General features: G+C 40.1%; 1 protein-coding gene and 1 long non-coding RNA gene across 2 annotated transcripts; one reads left to right on the top strand and one right to left on the bottom strand.

Moving 5' to 3' along the window:
* Window positions 1–1,248: 1,248 nt before the first annotated feature.
* Window positions 1,249–8,157, bottom strand: slc25a43 (solute carrier family 25 member 43). The gene is made up of 5 exons (XM_040120107.1): window positions 7,704–8,157; window positions 5,022–5,263; window positions 4,596–4,768; window positions 2,645–2,779; window positions 1,249–2,082 (listed from the first exon to the last, which is right to left on the bottom strand). The coding sequence occupies exons 1-5, from the start codon at window positions 7,973–7,975 to the stop codon at window positions 1,870–1,872; spliced, it is 1,035 nt and encodes a 344-aa protein (XP_039976041.1). The 5' UTR covers window positions 7,976–8,157; the 3' UTR covers window positions 1,249–1,869.
* LOC120785404 lies at window positions 7,829–11,594 on the top strand. Its single transcript, XR_005706599.1, has 3 exons — window positions 7,829–7,943; window positions 8,042–8,140; window positions 10,500–11,594. It is a non-coding gene; the product is annotated as an uncharacterized LOC120785404 (long non-coding RNA).
* Window positions 11,595–18,535: the final 6,941 nt, after the last annotated feature.

Below are 18,535 nucleotides of genomic sequence, written 5' to 3'. Positions count from 1 at the left end.
AGGTTGTCAGGTTGTTAAATGAAGTTTTGGTTCGGATTTGTTGGCTCAAGGTCGCGTCAGAGGTCACTTCCAAGCAGCTGAGGCCTAGAGGCTATGGTGGGTAAAGGTCGACCCATCTGTTAATGTCCTATGGCTGTCACTCAGTTTCCCGCAGTATGGAGCAGGAGCAGGACGTGATTCAGTCAGCTGACTGATCCAGCCTTTGAAATTTTGGGATGATCGTAGGCTTCAATTTTCTGCTCTCCGCACACTCCTTGAGCCCCAGAGACATTTTCTGCTATTTTGACGCACAGCATCAAACAGCTGCATTTTTTTGTAGTTAATGTCTGTCTTTTTTTAATAATAAAATATTAATAAGCCTGATCCAGCTGTATTAACTAAATACAAAGACAGCCTGATTGAAGTCTTACCAGAAGCAAGTTGCCTGTTATCATTAATTGCCAGTAAACATAAGAATATTTATTTGAAACAAGCAGTCATGGATGAAACACACAGATCTGTAACTTAAGTAAAAATATGAAATATCAAAACTTCTACATTCAAAATTTTACTTAAGTAAAAGTACAAAAGTATTAGCATATAAATATACCTGAAGTATCAAAAGTAATAGTACTAATTTTGCAGAATGTCCCATTTCACAATAATGTATATTATTTTATTAGGATGATTAATGTATTAATGTGTACATAACATAATGTTGTAGCTGATCAAGGTGGGGTTACTTTTAATGATTCATAAACTGCTGGGAAGCCTGTGGGTTTCCTCTGGGGATCAACAAAGTCTTACCTTACCTTACCAAAAAATAATGCATCACAATTTATTTGTGGATTATATTTTGTATTGTTAATATGAATCTGCAAAGTAACTAGTAACTTAAGTTATCAAATAAATGTAGTGGAGTAAAAAGTACAATATTTTGCGTCTGAAATGTAATGGAGTAGAAGTATAAAATAGCAGAAAGGTCAGTACAGTACTTCAGTACATGTGCTTAGTTACTTTCCACCACTGGAAACAGGTTAGACTGCTGGCAGAGTGAGAGACATTAAGTTGTAGTTTTACTACAGGGCAAAGTTCACTGAAGTAAATGACAAAAATAAAGAAAAAATTAAAACTGGTCGTGCTGAGCCTTGACAATGTGGAGGTAGTTTTATCTGCCTGGAGGTTAGGTATAACTTCAGCTGAGATTATTAATATATAATCTATATAATCAAGCCTTTCATAAATATACAAAAGAACATTTTAAGGATGAACAATGTGTCAGTGACAAGGACATTTTTAATGTTCTGAGCACATCTCTTCCATCACAATCCTCGTCAGCACTTGTACTTGATTGTCCACAACCTACTCACACTTATCAAAACTTTACATTCACTGTACAATAAAAATATAATCTATCACCCAAGCAGCCTATTATACAACAATAGCATATGATCATAATTCTCAAATTTGAATTTACAGAGTAAAAGACCATCTGTAACCTATGTGAATAAACTATGGCACTATTTGATGTTGTTAAAACAATAATTAAAATAAGCACCAAATAAATAGTTAACTCACAAGGCACATGATATTTGGTTAAATAAAATCATGGAAATACATAATGGGTGAGTGAACAATTCATTGACAAATACTACTGTCAAATAAAATAACAATGTTTTGAAAGAGGTAGACCGTTGCTGACATCACACACAGTACTGTAAAATGCACGTTATTTGCTTTTATGTAGACATGAAACCTGAAACACGTTGTTCTGTAATTATTACAGACACAGGCCTTTGAAGTATTTCAGTCCGACAAATAACAAATTTTGACGGTCAAGTGCGACCAGCAGTCAATATTTTTTCACAAGACATCTTCTCGTGTGAAGCTTCACCAACGGTTTCCTAAAGACGACTCCCCCGAGCCAAAGTTTCTGTTTCTCAAGTAGCGCTTCACCTCTTCCAGCTCGTACGGCCCGAGGCTCTGGTCGACCCCCGGTGCAAGCTTGTAGCTCAGAGGCGAGACGATGTACCCATTGCGGTACAGGCAGACTTGCTTACACATCTCAAAGCAGGTATAAAGAAGGCCAAAGCAGGGGACGATCTGTCAAGAAATGACAAGAAGTTGTGAGATAGAGATCAATCAGACCTCAATCATGTAATTAAACGCCCCTGACCACAGAGGAGGTTGTGGTCTGGTTTTCGGCATTGATCAAACTGTGCTTAATCGCTATGCAAGCTTTTTTTTCATTCTGATGGACATTTTAGTTAAAAATTTCTTCTTCTTTTTTTTTAAAAAACTGCTCCTGACAAGGCCTTACATGTGTCAACCAATATACAGCTATCATGACTAGCAGCTGAAAAAGGAGAGTGGAGCATGCCGTTGGAGACACAGACTTTGCTCCCCTTGCTCGTGATATTTCTGCTATGAATTACATACTGGGCACTGCTTTCCATGCCCCACCCCCATCCTCACTTCCCCTTTTACGAAGGCTACAATCCTTTCTCCGTCATAAAGACACTCATGTTGCCAAGCACTTGCAGTTATTTCAGTTCCTCTTAGCTGTATGTACCACAAGATAAAGTAGACCAGTACTCTGGCCCTATGAATAATACAGGGTCTGAGATAATGAAAAATTATTACAAATATATAAGTGTAACCGTACCTTTATTGTGTTGGCGGTGAGGCCATTCCACAATGAGAGGACGCCTTTGTTTCTAACAACCTGTATGAAACAGTCAATAATCCCAGTGAAATGGACGTCAACTCCACCAAAATGGGGAAGACGGGCACTCTGCGCCTGGGAGGAGAATGAAAGTGAAAATAAAAGCGATAAGTCAGCAAAGTTTCACGATGTGTCTATACACTAATAACCAGGAAGGTCAAGTAGAGCAGTAAACTAAGAGTGGCCTTCCTGTTTCTGTACACTGTAGGATCTGTGATCTGATAACCGTCACTTTGCATGTGCCTTTTTTTTTTTGTTGGGAGTACATCTGCCGATTTAATCAGCTTCTCATTTCAACCATTTTTGACGGAAATCAATTGACTAAATAAAAGATATCTTAATATATTAAGATAAGCCACCCCAGTAATAAACCAGTGTGTAAGGACAAGGATAAAATGAAAAAATAACAACTTTAGTACTGTTAACACTTCGGTTAAAAATTGACAATAATAAGGCAGAAAACCCGGAAGATATATATAATTATATTAATATATTAAAGTATTTAAAAGTTCACAAGGCTCTTCCTGTGTGCAGCAGTCACACTGTGTCCTTTGCTCTTTTGATAACCACACTGACAACTTTACAGGCTGACTGTCATGTGACGAGGGAATTTCATCTTCAGAGGTTTCAAGGTTCCCAAAGGGATCGAGCAGCCATAGCGGCACAAGACTGTTCAAACAGCTTCATTTGCAGAGGAAACATCAAGCTTGCCGGTGAATTAAACAATACTCATCTTAAATCATTACCCTGAGCTTCAGCAAACATCTATTGTCTCACTGACTTTTAATGTTTAACTCTGGGCTTTTTCAGACACAGACACGAGTTTAATCCCTAAATTAAATAATTCTGTAACATTATTCTTTACCATAAGGTGACGTGCTTGTGATGGTTTGATGTACTGGACACACACACACACAACTCTACCCGCTCTACTACCCGCTGTCTGATAGTTACCGGCTATCTTTAGAGAACTTATCTATAGTTTCTGCAGACCCAGGACACATTCACATTCCCAGCTGCTGTTGAACCTTGTGGTAGCTAATAATAGGCTGATGAAACCGGATGTAGTATTCTGTCCTTTGCAGCGCCATTGTTCCCCATGTGTCCTCTCTGACATGCAGAAGGCATCTCGGACTTGACTTAAAGGGGACATGGTGCAGACCGACATGTTTTCCTATGGCCACGGTGTTTTAAAACACATTCAGAAAATGTCCTGAAATTAAATGACTTATTTTGAAACAGGGTTTTAAAACCTACCACTAATACTATTCTAATTAATGAATTACAACTTCCCATGTTCAAAAACTTTGAGTGACCAAGTAAGGCCAGCCTGCCTTTAGGGAAACCCCTACTGCCCCCTTATGGACTAAAGGTGGTACTACAACCAATTTACAGGACCTACTACATTACAAACTTGTTGTGTTTAGTTATTTTATTTTTTAATTATTGCAGGTAAAAATAATAATAATGAAAAAAAATTATACAGGGTTATAATAGTCACCTTTAAAGAGAATTTGTTGATTTAATTGAAATTCCTATCAAATTATTTCCAGCACTATCCCTATGCAGTTGACTGCTGACAAGTAGAGATCTCTTGAAATCTTGTCTGTAAATATTTTCCTTTAAAATACAACAAAAACAACTAATTGCCAAACAATAAATTAACCAAGTGTTTACTAGTTGACCAACTGATTAAGACCATGCAACTCTATCAGATTTTGATGTCAAATGTATTTATCCATTTCTGTGTTTACTTATTTTCCTATTTAATTACTGACATTCTTGTATTTATTTATCTTTTTGCCATTTCCTTTTCATGGGTCCGTTTCAGTTCTCCTAAACACCATAGCCAATAGGCAAATGGTTTGATTAAAGTGTTCCGGTAACTTACCTGCATCTTCCTTTTTACTGTTTCAAAAGGGTACGAGAGGGTTTGAGACACTCCTGCTGCAATACAGCCACTAATGAAGTTCTGGAGAGGAGTGAAGCGAAAAGGAGGCTCCTGCCAGAGCTTGTCCACGTTCATGTAGACTGCATAGCATCCGATAGAAAAGGGAAATGCACCTGTGGACAAATGAAATGTACTGTACATCACAGTAAAATTAATCATTAATAAAATGTGTAGAGCAGAAGAGGGGAAGGCTAAGGAGGAACAGAAATGCCTTTAGCAAGGGGTGGATATCAAATATTTTAGTCACTAGACCACCAGAACTACATGACTGCTAGATGCACTAAGTGAAAAACAGAGCTGTTTAACCAGCATGCAGATCTACTGCCCATAGAAAATGAATGAATTTGTATGAATATGCGCACACACCTAAGACAGTGAGGGAAAAGCCCCTGTAGAGGGCTAGAAGCCCCTCACTCCTGTAGATCTTTGAGAGAGTGTGAACTACGCCGATGTACGTGGGCAGTCTGCAGTTCTGAGCGATGAGCCTGGTCTCCACCACCTCCAGTGGGTACGTGGCCAGAGCAGCAGCGACGCCAGCCAGTCCACCGGCAAATATGGCCCTCCACTGGGAGATGAAGCCCAGTTCATCCATGTGAAGGTGGACTATCCTGAACACAGGGGAGGGCAAAGTCAAAACACGCTTAGAAGTAGCGAATGCATTGATCAGACTGTAAATGGTTGACTCATTTATTTTAGTATTTGATGGGATTATTTGACAGATGTTGGCCTTTAAGTGTAAACATTAATTTTGTGTTTTCCCTAAACAATAAGAACCCCTCTCTGCATATTTATCCTTTGCTTTAACGTAAGAATCAATTAGTCCAGACAGAAACTCTATCGCCAGCAAGTCTGGTGACAAATTAACGGTTTAAGCCATTTAAACAAACTTTGAACCATTTATTTAAAAGGAAAAAATGCTAAACATCTGCTAGGCCCAGCTCCAAAACTGTGAGGATATCTTTGATATGTATGCAAATTGAACATCTTGGATTTTGGATTCTCCCTCAGACTAGGGCTGTGACGATTAGTTGATTAATCAAACAGTATTTTGATAATCGATTAATCCTTTCAGTCATTTTTCAAGCAAAACTACCAAACATTCTCTGGTTCTTGGTTCTCGAATGTGAAAATTTGATGCTTCCCTTTATCATATATTATTGCATACTGGCTATCTTTGGATTTTGGACTGTAGGTCGAATAAAACGTGACATTTGAGTACATCTCTCCTTGGGCAGTGGTAAATTATAATGCAATTCTTCTCTAATTACTGGCATTTTATAGACAAAATGGTTAATTGAGAAAATAATCATTAGATTAATCGATTAATGAAAATATTTGTTAGTCGCAGCCCTAAGTCAGGCAAAACAAGAAGCTGGAAAATGTCACTTTGGGCTTTGGCAAACTCACTTAGCTATTTTTAGACATTTGTTAGACTACGCGATTAATCGATCATTGAGAAAAATAATTAAAATATTAACATGTAATATAAATATCTACACAAATGTTAGTTGTAGCACTAGTTGAGGGTTTTAATAAGAACCTTGTTCATTAATATTACTTGAACCATGTCCATGTTTCCTCTTTTGGGTTTTGTTGCTTTATGTGTGAAAACACATAAACATTTATTGTATTAGGAGACTGAAAACCAGTCCCTTTGTTTTGCCTTTACTATTACTATCATGTATTTACAGTATGCGTATCTAAGACAGCAATGACTCTGGCCATGTGTGTGTGTGTGTGTGAGACAGAGGCATACGGGAAGAGTCTCTCTCTCTCTCTCTCTCTCCCGGGACACGGTACTGGACAGTGGTTCGCACAGTCGGGGGGTGGGGTGGTGTTTACATGCGCACGTGTCCCGAAGCGTGAGAGGGGTACCTGCTGACTGTGGCAGCTTCGCTACAGTCGACAGATAGTAGATAAAGCATTCATTGCTCCACACCGGATTACTGTTGTCGTGGCCGCGGCTCTGCGTCGCCCTGCGTGCGTACTCACCAGCCACGCTGTCGGTTTTGTAGTTTGTTTTGTCCTGTAGTAACCCGACAGATAAGGGGAGGAGCTGTGGGCCCTGAGTTCAGCGTTTCAGGCAGCTCAACTTACAGTCATGTTGCACTGAACATGTTTGGGTTTTGGACTGTTGTTTGGACAAAAAGAGGCATTTTAATGTGTCATCCAAGTTTCTGACACTTAAAGACAAAACTATTAACCAGTTGAACGAGATTTGTTTTCAATTGAATGGTTAGTTGTTTCATAGGTAAAACATCGGATAACACTGGAAAAATTAACATAATAACTTGCCAGGGCCCAAGATGATTCCTTCAGATAGCTTTTTGAATTTGACCAACAGTCTAATAACCAAAGACCTTCGGTTTACTACACTGTATGACTGGAAAATGTAACAAATCCTCACAATGGAAAAGCTGAAACAATCAAATGTTAGGCATTTCTGCTTTAAAATGGACATAAACGTTGAATGATATAGCTGCAGATGATTTTTCTATTAGTTTTATTACTGATTAATAAATCTCCTATTGTTCCAGCTCAAGTTAGCTCCATCTCTAATGAAAACAGCTACACTGACCCACAGTTTCAGCTATAGTAGACATAATGCTGAGATTGTTGACGGTATACTACGAACACAGAGCACCTGTGAGACAGAAATGAGGGCAGGATTAAACACCCCTTTTTAAAAAAATCGACTGACAAAATCCAGCCCTCTGATTGGCCGAAAATATAAGGTGCGCCTCGTACGGTAAAATGGGAAGTACAAGTCGCCCGGATGAAAATAAATTATTTAAACGAACCCCCTTGGTATTTTATCGTGTCAAACAATATATAAAGTAATTAACGTGAAAATTCTCTTTGTTTTACTGAATGTAATACGTGTCATCTAGTCTTTTAACACCACACAAACTTGCTAAACGAACGTCAGCTGACCAGGCTGGCTAACAAGCTAATTTAACATAAATACTAACCGCGTGAGGCGTTATCGGGTAGCTGCGGCGTGAGACAACAACGATTTTCAATCAGTTTAGATGCGGCTCGACTCACTTTTTGTATGTTGTGAGATGAACCGCGGTGTAAGGGAACAACCGGAGACAAGAGGCGAGATTTCCCTTCCAAAATCCTCGAAGTCCCTCATTCTGGTAGATGAGCAGGAAGCTCTGCCAGAAACCCCTCTTACAGTGGAAAGTGCCCACTTGGCTCTTAAGTTTTACCACCTCCAGAGGCGACGTTACGGTTTTGCTGAAAAACCCGGCGAAACCGACGCACGCGAAGCTTTGAGAACCGGTCAGTCTGTTGTCGGTTTTAACCGAGGCCATGGCTGCCTGGCCTCTCGTTATTTGTTTCCGATTCCTGCGATTGTTTCAGTTTTCTTGTTTGTCCAGGCTTCACATCTAAATATAGAGCGCGAGGAGGCATCCGTCTCCCGTCCTGACCGGCGGTGCTATGCGGGTAGACTCACGTCACACGGACCGGTGCTGGAGGTGAGCTGAAGGGACGCCACGGGGACACCAGGGGGCGCTCCTCGCCAAAACTCAGGGAAGCCCTCAAATCCATTATTACGCACAGTCCAGTGCGTCCTCCTTGGCCCAGATGTGTCCTCATGCTCATAAAAAGTGGTGGAAGAGGTGTTCGCACGTTTTATCTCAGTAAAAGTGTTGATACTACGATATAAAAATACTTCCTTACAAGTAAAAGTCCTGTATTAAGGGTGCATACATATATCATAATATAAGAGCCTATATGCAAATGTTAATGCACCGTTACTTTTTATTTCATAAAGTTAAAAAACAGAAAGAAATTGGGGCATAGGCAAAAGGATCCAAAGCAGGCCTCAAAATCCAGCATGAACTACTTCAAGAAACGCAAGCTGAAGTCACCTGAGTTGAACATAACTGAAAATCTGCTGTGTGCGCAAGACGACCTAAAAAAAATATCTCAGAATCTGAAGTAATCTGCAGGAAGAGTGGCTGAAAATTCCTAAATCAAGAATTGAACGACTCTTAGCTGCTACAAAGTGTTTGCAACATCTGCCGAAAGGAGGAGTTTACTAGGTACTAACTCAGTAGGATGCTCAAATTTCACAATAACTATTTATTTATTTTTTCAATTTCATGAAATAAAAAGAAGCAGTGCACTAACATTTTGAAGAAAGGATCATTTTTAAAACTTCTGTGTGCTGCAGAGATTGTATTAACTTCATTTCACTTCAAAAATCAATAAAATACAGAGTATAGGCCCAAACACTTGCATACAATTGTAAGGGATCTTTTTCAAGGACGTAGCATCCTATGTTATCAACTGATAACTAAGTAAACGTGGTTGTAAGTAAGATCTTATCTCCAAAGTAACTAGTATTTATGAAAAGTACAAGATTTTCCTTTCAAATGTAGTGGAATAGAAGTAAAAAGTGCCATAAGTATATCAAGTAAAGTAAAATTACCCCAACATTGTAGTTAACTAATTGGTTAGTTAGTGGTTATTTTGTTTTTCCTTGTGCTTACAGACAAATTGGCATGGTACAAAAATGCCAAAAAACAATTAAAAAAAATATCTACCACAACTTTTAAATAGACAATGGTAAATTCTATGGAAATTCCTTGCACAAATAGCATATAACTTGGCTAAATCTTAAACAGAATAGGTTGCATTGATTTGTGTTTTTCGTTTAATTCCAGTTTTGTGTTTTGATTATATTTTTGTATGCATTCATTCAGTATTATTAACCCAATACAAATGTGACCCCATGCTTAGAGTAACGGTTCCAGAGTGTCACAAAACGTTTTGCATTTAAGTCAAGTCTCTTGATGATTAGTGGGTCACAGAGTGCTACTTGAATAACTGCAGCAATTTTGTCTTTCAGAATATGAATTGCTTTGAACGGATGTGATGGTCATGAGTATATTTACCTAAGTAAAATACGAATTTGTAGCACGACTACTTCAGTGTTTCCATTTTGTGGGATTCTAGTTGTTTTTAAGGAAAACATTGTACTTTTTACTCTAGTGTATAATCATGAAATCTGGTGGAGCAATATATGGAGTAGTTAGACCCGCAACATCATAACAATACAGTCTGAAGGTCACAACTGGAGGAAGTGAAACTTGTGGTCAGTGCAGTCTGTCATATGTGCTTTCTGAGTAAATAATTAAAAGTGAACTGGCTGAAGGATTTTAGGGATGAGTGGGGTTTCAGTGTCTCCATAGGTGGCGCCATAGCCCAACTTTTTGGCTGGATTTGACGGCAACTGGGGTGAGATAAGTAGCAAGTACTAATAAGCACCAGGATAAACCACTGATGTAAAAGTAAGATTGCTTGTGCTTAAACAAAAAGTATGAAAGTGGACAGTCTGGAGGCTACACTTACTCAGTTCTTAGTTTCATGCACAGTGAAAGGTCCAATGTTTTTTTCTTTCATTTTTTTTTTCGTTAAAAGCGTTATTTAAACAGGATGGTCTCTTTAAAGTGAAATCTGTTTCCATCAGACTCATGGATAAAATGACAATATAATTATGTTACACGACAATGAATCATGCATATCACGGTTGCTTCAGTATGGATGTGTATTACCAGTATAGTGTAGTAATTCAAGGCTGGCTGGCTGACAGATACTTTAGTTATTTTCATTTATTTTTTATGCAAAGTCCTTGTGTCATTATGTGCAGCAAAACTGAGGAATTGTCGACACACCCCGGCACCTTGAGCTAAATTGTTTTGTCATTCGTCCTACCGAGCGGATAAATCAGGTCTGATTTAGAGTATAACTGTATTTATCAGCAGGGATCTGTTGTCGCTGTCTTGTTTCAGTGCCATGTTTGTTTTTCTCCTTGTCTTGGCCTGCCAGGAGCGCCTCCCTCCCCTGCCGGGCTGACAACCTCAGATGCATGCGAGGATCCCACCTTCTGTCTGCGGCAGGACCACTTGGCTCCTTCACAAAGGCTTTCTGGAATAACACAGCCAACCGGAGGAAATGACAGCCTGATCACAAGAGGTTCCCCTCACTCCCCCTCTAGCTGCCTACTGGGGGTGGAAAAGGGTGTGTCTGTGTGTGCGTGAATGGGAAAATTGCTTTCGCCTCTGGAAACTCAAATTCTAATTTTGATGCAGTGGCGGTAATTGCAGTGATGGTGAAACAAGTGCAGAGCTAATGACTACTCTGCGAGATGTGTAGACACTGAAGTTATATTTCATTCAACTATTTAGGCAATCAAGCCAGTAGTTTAAAGTTCAGGTGTGTTTACTTCTAGCAAATGAATAGGGTTTTGAGAGCCAGGATGATAAGGCTGGTATTTTGACAACAGAAGAATGTCACAGTAGGAATACATGTTTTCTCCCCAGAACAAGAAAATTCTTTGATCTCACCGTCATATGTGTGTAGTTTGTAATACATGAGATAATGGGATGGGTTTCTTTTAAGATAAGTGGAGTCATGCTGCATCTTATCAATTAATGCTTCAGCAATCAAGCAGGACACCGCCAAGAATCTGTTGCCCCTCTGTCTCCTTGTTGTCCTTCCCCTGCCCCTCACATTGCTGCTATAGAATACAGATAGAGCACTGCCTTCTTCCTGTATGTATATCCCCCTCCTGAATGAGCTCTTCCTCCGTGAAGCAAAGTAGTGCGGGAGCAGCCTGCATGCCTTTGTGGCATGTAGCAGTAGGTGTAGGCTGGCCGAGGCATTGTCATTCTCTGGATGGCATGCGCAAGTCAACCCTTGATCTCCCACTTTGAAGTGCATTGCTGAGGGAACCGAGAGAGCAGTCTGTGTATTATCTGGCGAGAGCTCACAGTGGTCAACAGAGGGCGCCCGATACCTGAGAGGCTGCGCGGAGGCCTGAGTTGCTGCCTCGCAGACTGGTGCCAGGCCAACAGCCTGCTGCAATAAAATTCTCACCTCATTATCTGAGACAGTCACATCACAGGCTTGTGTTGGCAGGGGAGGGGAAAGGGAAGAAAGGGATGGGATGGGGGAAGGGGAACAGGCCTGGGTGGGTGACACCAGAGTCTGTCTGTATGTGAGTGTGTCTTTTTTTTTTTTTTTTTTTTAAGGTCAGAGGTGTATTGGTGAGAAAAATCGGGCATATGTACAATTCACTTTGGCACCATTTTGACACCTCTCCCAACAAGGCTGAGGCCAAACTGCCGCACTCCCCGGCTCACTTAACAGGAATGGGAGACTTGTTATGCATAGGAGCCTAATTTTGGATTAATGTTTACTGTGATGTGTTAAACTGTGAAAGGTTGTCAGGGTTTGTTAGGAATAGTAAATGCAGTTTTGCACCTCATTACTGGGAATGGTTTTTATTACAGACATTGAAACTACTGTTATCTTAGCCCTGCAGATGGGTAAATGTGCTAAAATATATTGCATAGAGTGTAAAATTAGCAATAAATGTGTAGCCTTAAGGAATTAATTCATGTAATAATTGTAAAAGTACTGATCCATAAATTATTAGGTGATGTTAATAGTTAATACTACCCCATTTGCGGTACATTTTCAGTGAAGTTCTGCATCTGTCGTTGCCTTTTTAAAGACAGCTTTGAAGATTACCAAGAAAAACACACAATTCTGTTGTTTTTAAATACAGTTTAATTTGGAATTTGTGCAAAAATATCTCATTGTTGGTTTTTTTTTTGGTGATTTCTATTTTCCTTGTCAAAACCTAACAGGCAATCTATTTAGTCAGGATGTAGATGACCAGGAGGCCCATTGTCTGTGAGGATGCAGAGGAGAACTTCTGGCAGCTGGTGTCTCCTTATCTTCCCATGTACAGCCAATAAATCAATATCAAATCTAAGGAACAGGAAGCCAGATGGCCTTCCCACAACCCACTAGGCCAGGGCGCTCTCAGGGCCTCCTTGGCTACTGTACCGCCGGTACATGCAGCAGTCCTTTGAAGACATACACATTCAACAAGCAGCTCAATGAATGACTAAAGGGAACAAATAAGCTGTTACGACTCTGCTCAAATCAGTGTTTGTGTTTCCATCCACATCAAAGACCCCGGTCTGTTTGATATGCAGCCCCCACACCTTGATCCGAGTCATGTACAGGTAGAGGGGAGGAGCAGTCCATTGAGAAGGGAGAGGGTCATGTGGTTGCTTCTCTCAGCCCTGGCTGGAGGGTAGTTGACCCAGACGAAGGGTCTGATGGTGTCTCTTGTTCCCCAGGGAGCTATTGCTCCTTAAACCCATCACTAGACACATTATTTATTGGGGGGGGGGGGCTATTGATTACATGCTTTTAAGGAATATTCGCAGGAATTTAGAGTAGTAATTACAAAAGAGGATACATTTTGGATTTAAAGTTTCAAATGAATATGATATTAAATGAAGTGAAGATAGCAGGAAGGCAGGGCTGTGTGGTGACTGATCGCAGGCTCGGAGTGAGGTAAGTGAGGTCAGTTACCTAAATGCATCCCGCCAGACTCATCTTGATTTCTGTGTAGGTCAGGGGTCAGGTTAAACAGTAGTTTGATTGAATGGCTGTTCACAGGCCAGTGTGAAATGCCAGCTCTATTGCAATGTGGGAGTGGGAAGGAGGGGGTTTCTCTGGCCTTTGTGTGGCCCACGGTCTTAGAGCACGGACCCATTGTTAGAGGCTGACCAGCCAGCCCCTCAGACTCTCCTTTGCCCTGCTTTGTCTCGAGCAGTGTGACTATTTCCTTCATCCAGGTCAGGGCAGGGTCGTGACTTTGGACACCAGTCCTCCCTGTCTGTCTGTCTGCCCGGCCAGCAAACTCATAAACGTATGTAACACAGAGACAGATGCGCTGTTGTCACATGTCAGTGTTAAAAATGTAGCTGTGTTGAAGAAGATCTCAGCCTTTTTGAACTAGGAGAACGATCAGGTGTAAAAATAAAGTTTCGGTGTCACAGCACAAAACCAAAACGATACCTAACATTACATACCTGACATTAAATAAAATTAAATAATAAAGCGAGACTGACATGGTTCTGCTGCATGTGTAGCCACTTAAACTGATCTACAATGTACGAGTCAGAACACATTTATGATCAATATAATTTGCATGGTGAGAGATACGCCACTTGTGCCTTTTGCGAGTGTGTAAACCACACTACCACATGCACAGAGCTGAGATAACCTCTTTACTGCCCTGAAGTGTCCAAGTTATGCAACTGTGGAGGTTTAGAAGAGTGGACAGCACCCTCCTTCTGTCCTGAGGCCGGACCTGCCTTATCATGGCCTGGCCATCATGGTGATAAGAAGAGGAAAGGCCAAAGGGCCGTAAGGAACAGTGTGCATGGTTCGGGTCAACAGTGTGAGGAGAATGGACTCAAAGGGGAGGGAAGGTGGACAAGAATATTATCTGATAAGACTCACCAAGGTCTTTTGATCTGCGAAGGGCTGATCCAGGGCTACAGGGTGTCATGCTGGGCAGACGAGCAGAACGACACGGCAGGTACAAACAAGCGAGCCCTTGAAGATCATCTGGGGCTAAATCTTACTTACACAGGGAAGACTGGAAAGACTCTTCCGACACACACACACACACACATACACATAAACATACATGCTTGTTGTCTTCAGGATTTCACACTATAGTGGCTTTTTCTTAACATGCTTGGCTATTGTTTTTTAATCAGAAAGCACGAATAATGCCTCAATTTCTGGTAAAGTGAAGTTACCATCCAATTCCTGAGTAATAATATAATTGAAAAACACAAAACGCGGAATACGACAAAGCATATCTTTGCCAATGTCAGACAGTAAATTTAAAATCCACCATTGACTATGAGTCCACTGAAGAGAAGCTTGAATGTCAAACTGTGGTCTGGTGGGTTTTGTCTCATAAGTCACTGATTAAAAGCCGTCATGTGGCAGCCAGACAGGACCTGGGGCTGCAGTGCAAGCTGTGGCCTGAACCAAATGCCTCACTGTCTTGCCCGGGGCAAGATGGAAGAGGGATTTTTCTGCCGCACATGGGGGTCATTAAGGTGTCCTTGGTTTCCCCTTAGCAACAGTTAAAAACAAAAGAGCAGATACACATGTACTTAATTCCTCTCACTCCTTTACAAAACAAGGCCCAGTGAGGTTTGGTACTTGGAAGCTAAAGGAAAAGTTTAGTGATATTCTATTTTTATATTTTTAAATTGTCAATCAATTCCATAAAAAGACCATTGTTATATTGCCTGTGTACGGGCCTGGAGCCGAGAGCCACAGAGAGGTTGAGTCCGAGAGTTTTGAGAGTAAACTAATGTACTGCTGGCTTTGGTCTTTAACTTGGATTTGTTGGCAGTAACACAAATGCAGAACACTGCCAGCCTTATCCTTTAATGCGGTTATTTTCAGATAATCAGATGATACCGCTACAAAGCCACAGAGCTCTGTTTTTTAACAGAGGTTTTTAATTTTTAGTGTTAGCCAACTGGAGCGGTATCCTTCTTAATTCAGACAAATTCAGACAAACCTTGACCTCACGACTTGAAAATAAGGATTATGATCGCTTTTAAATTTGCCTTTAGCTCACATCAAGCCAAGACGAGGACAAAGTATCAGCAACCTGTTACATCCACGCTCCAATTAAAAGAATTAAGATGTAAGAGGCCTTCATTATCAGCTCTCTCTGAAGGACATCAAAGGCCGTGGTGGAGTGAGAGTGCAGCTGCCCTGATGGTGTGAGTTTCTCCTCTCTCACTCCAGAGGAACTTGTTTGTGTTGAGGATGTTTACTGATCCCAGGAAAGACAAACAGCCTCTTTCTTGTTTGTAGGTACCACAGCTCAAACACATAGCTGAATGTGTGTGTGTGTGTGTGTGTGTGTGTGTGTGTGTGTGTGTGAGAGAGAGGGAGAGAGCGAGGCCGAGCTCCAGGATGTATTGTATTGTTAGGTCAGTGTTTTTCCTGTCTCTGTCTCTTCACTCCACTTCCAAGTTTCCCATCAGACCCAAATTCAATGCTGTGAAATACGATTAGCCAAAAAAAAAAATTTAAAAAACAAACAAACAAAAAAAACCAAAACAGGTATAGACAAGGCAATTACAAACACCAGACATCTACAAAATATAAAGTATCTTAAATCTGCATACGGTAATTAGGATTTCTGATTCTGATAAGTGATGGCTTTAAATAACTTATTATAATAGTAAACATATTCATAAATCTGTCATGTGTAATCGACAACAAAGCAACCATGAAACTGTAGGACAGCTATATTTATGTGTATCCAACAGTTTCTAAAAGAAACTGAGTTATAACGTGTCACCTGAACACATGGTGTCACTCTTTCTCATCTCTGCTGATGGTCACTGGCGAGATCCCTCAAACCTCTCCCCAGCTGTCTGTTACCACGTTTACCACACACCATCATGCTGTCAACTTGTTGTATGCAGTGTTTTTTGGCATAACTCCGATGGCCAAAAGTGTCACCGGGAAATACAGGCGCTTCATGTGATTTGTTTGGAGTTTTGAAAAAGTTGCCGTTCTCCAGACACTTTACGCTCTATGGTTAAATTTTGTTGATGTGACCTGGTTTAAAATGCTTAGATTAGCAGTATCAGAATGATCAAGAATCTTTTCAAAAACAGCCAAAATTATCTTGTTGTAAAAATACATTTTTACTTATTTAAAAATACATGTTTTACTCATATATTTTTATTTCATTTGGACTATGGTAGCTAATGAATATGTCAACTACCTTTTTATTTAGACTGAAGACAAGGCAAGAATGTGGGTGAAACCACTTTTTCATAGATATTTTGATACTTCCCAGTTAACCCCATAACTCACGTAATGCTAAGATGAGAAGCAGCCTCACTTCCTGGCTGTCTTATGAAATACAGACCAATTGATGTCTGTATTGCCACCATGGAGTGTCTCTTTCTGTGAGCTTGTATCAGCAAATGTCACTTTGTATTGAGGTTTCCTACCACAGCTATAAATCCTTGGGGAAACAGGCTTTCACAGAGAGGTTTTATGGCACAGAGACTTCCCTTCCATTCTGCAGGGGGTATGGCGCTTTACACCGTGTGTTCATGCGTCACAGCCCTTTTAACCGGCACAGCCCCAAAACTAGCGACACTTTTCTATTCAGCATCCACTTCGCAGAAGTTTTTGGTAAGACGGACATTTTAGTAAAGACAGACACTGTATCTTTTATAAATGGTCACATCTGGAATCTGTAGGTGCTGTAGGCTGTAGTGCAAGGCGAGACACTGAAATGATTAGATAGTTAGTCAATCGCCTAAAAAGTAACTGTCAGCAATCAGAAAAATATCAAACGTTCGCTGGCTCCAGCATCTCAAATATGAGCATCTGCTGCTGGCTCTGGAAAAAATGTGATGGCACTTTTTTAGACTATATGATTCATCAGTCAGTTGTAAATATAAATAATTGATTTATGGATAAAGAGAATAATTGTCGGTTGAAGCACTAAAAGGGTGACAAAGTAAAACATTTTCAAGAGCCTGTATTGTTGACACTGAAGAACAGAGGACAGAGATCACACACTGACATGGACAAAGATAACACTAACAATTATCGCAACACAGCCACAGATGTGGAAAAAATATACAGTCTGAATATAGTGTATGTGGTGAAGATAAGATGTAAGTGCATTTTGTGCATGCAGATCTATATGCTATGTTACATGTCAAAGACAAGTTTAGATGCTCTACTGCACTGCCATAAATTGATTACGAATGCCCTTGTCACTTTAACTGAGTGGTGTTTAAATATACGAAATGGTAACCCCTTTGGAGAGTATTTCTCCATTAGAGACTGATTGGTTTGTAGGTGTATTTTGAAGTTGAAAAGGTTATGGTCAAGACTACACATTGTCCCTTTTAGCATTAATTATATGTAGCCACTGCGGAGACTAGTCCCCAAAACGGGCTACATTTGCATTAAAGCAGTAATCTGACTTCACCTTGAGTAACATTTCAGTCCTGTAATACTGCTGTAAAGTAGCGCACAATGAACATAGTGTTAGTGTGTTTCGTTTCAAATGGTTGGGTCCACAGACATTAAATGTCGCACTGTACAGTGGCACTGTACAGTGGGGGAAGGAGTACTCAGATTTTACTTGAGTAAAAGCAGCGATACCACTGTGTAGAAGTACTCTGTTACGAGTAAAAGTTCTGTATTCAAAAGAGTAAAATTACCAAAACTATTTGCTGCAAAATATCCTTAGAGCACCAAAAGTAAAAGTACTCATTATGTAGAATGACCCCTTTCAGAATAATTTATTATGTTAACGAATTATAATGATTGATGCATTCATGTGTACGTCGGTTTTATGTTGCAGCTGGTAAAGGTGGAGCTTATTTTAATGACCTAATATACTCCTGGGTAGCTTGAAATTTTCTCCCTGGAGATCATTTCAGTAAATAATCATAGATCATAACTTATTTGTTGACTACATTTTGTTTTATGAATCTGAATCTGCAAAGTAGCTTAAGTTGTCAAATAAATTTAGTGCAGTAAGAAGTACATTATTTTTGCCTCTGAAACGAAGTGGAGTAGAAGTATAAAGTAGCATAAAATGGACAAGGCTTCATCATCAACCAGGCAAATTGGGCAACTGCCCTGGGGCCCCAGACCTCCTGGGTCTTGTAGAGGGACTTTGTGCAAAATCCAGTTTTAAGACCTTAATTTTTTTTAATTTATATTGTGCTCATTTGTTGTAAAGTTGTGTTTTATCAAATTGTTTCCATTTCTTCTCTGTCAAGTAAATAAAACACAGAAAACCGGAGGCAAGGTAGCATTATTCCGTCACGGGAGTACAATAAGGCTATAATCAACTCATACATCTGACAATTATTTTCTTTAATAATCAATTGTTTAGTCTACAAAATATCAGAAAAAAAGTGGACAGTGAAGATCATTATTCCCTGAAACCCACGTTAACATATTCAAAT

Source organism: Xiphias gladius, chromosome 23 (assembly GCF_016859285.1).
Source record: "Xiphias gladius isolate SHS-SW01 ecotype Sanya breed wild chromosome 23, ASM1685928v1, whole genome shotgun sequence".
Lineage (NCBI taxonomy): Eukaryota > Metazoa > Chordata > Actinopteri > Istiophoriformes > Xiphiidae > Xiphias > Xiphias gladius.
This window is presented reverse-complemented; position numbering and strand designations above follow the sequence as displayed.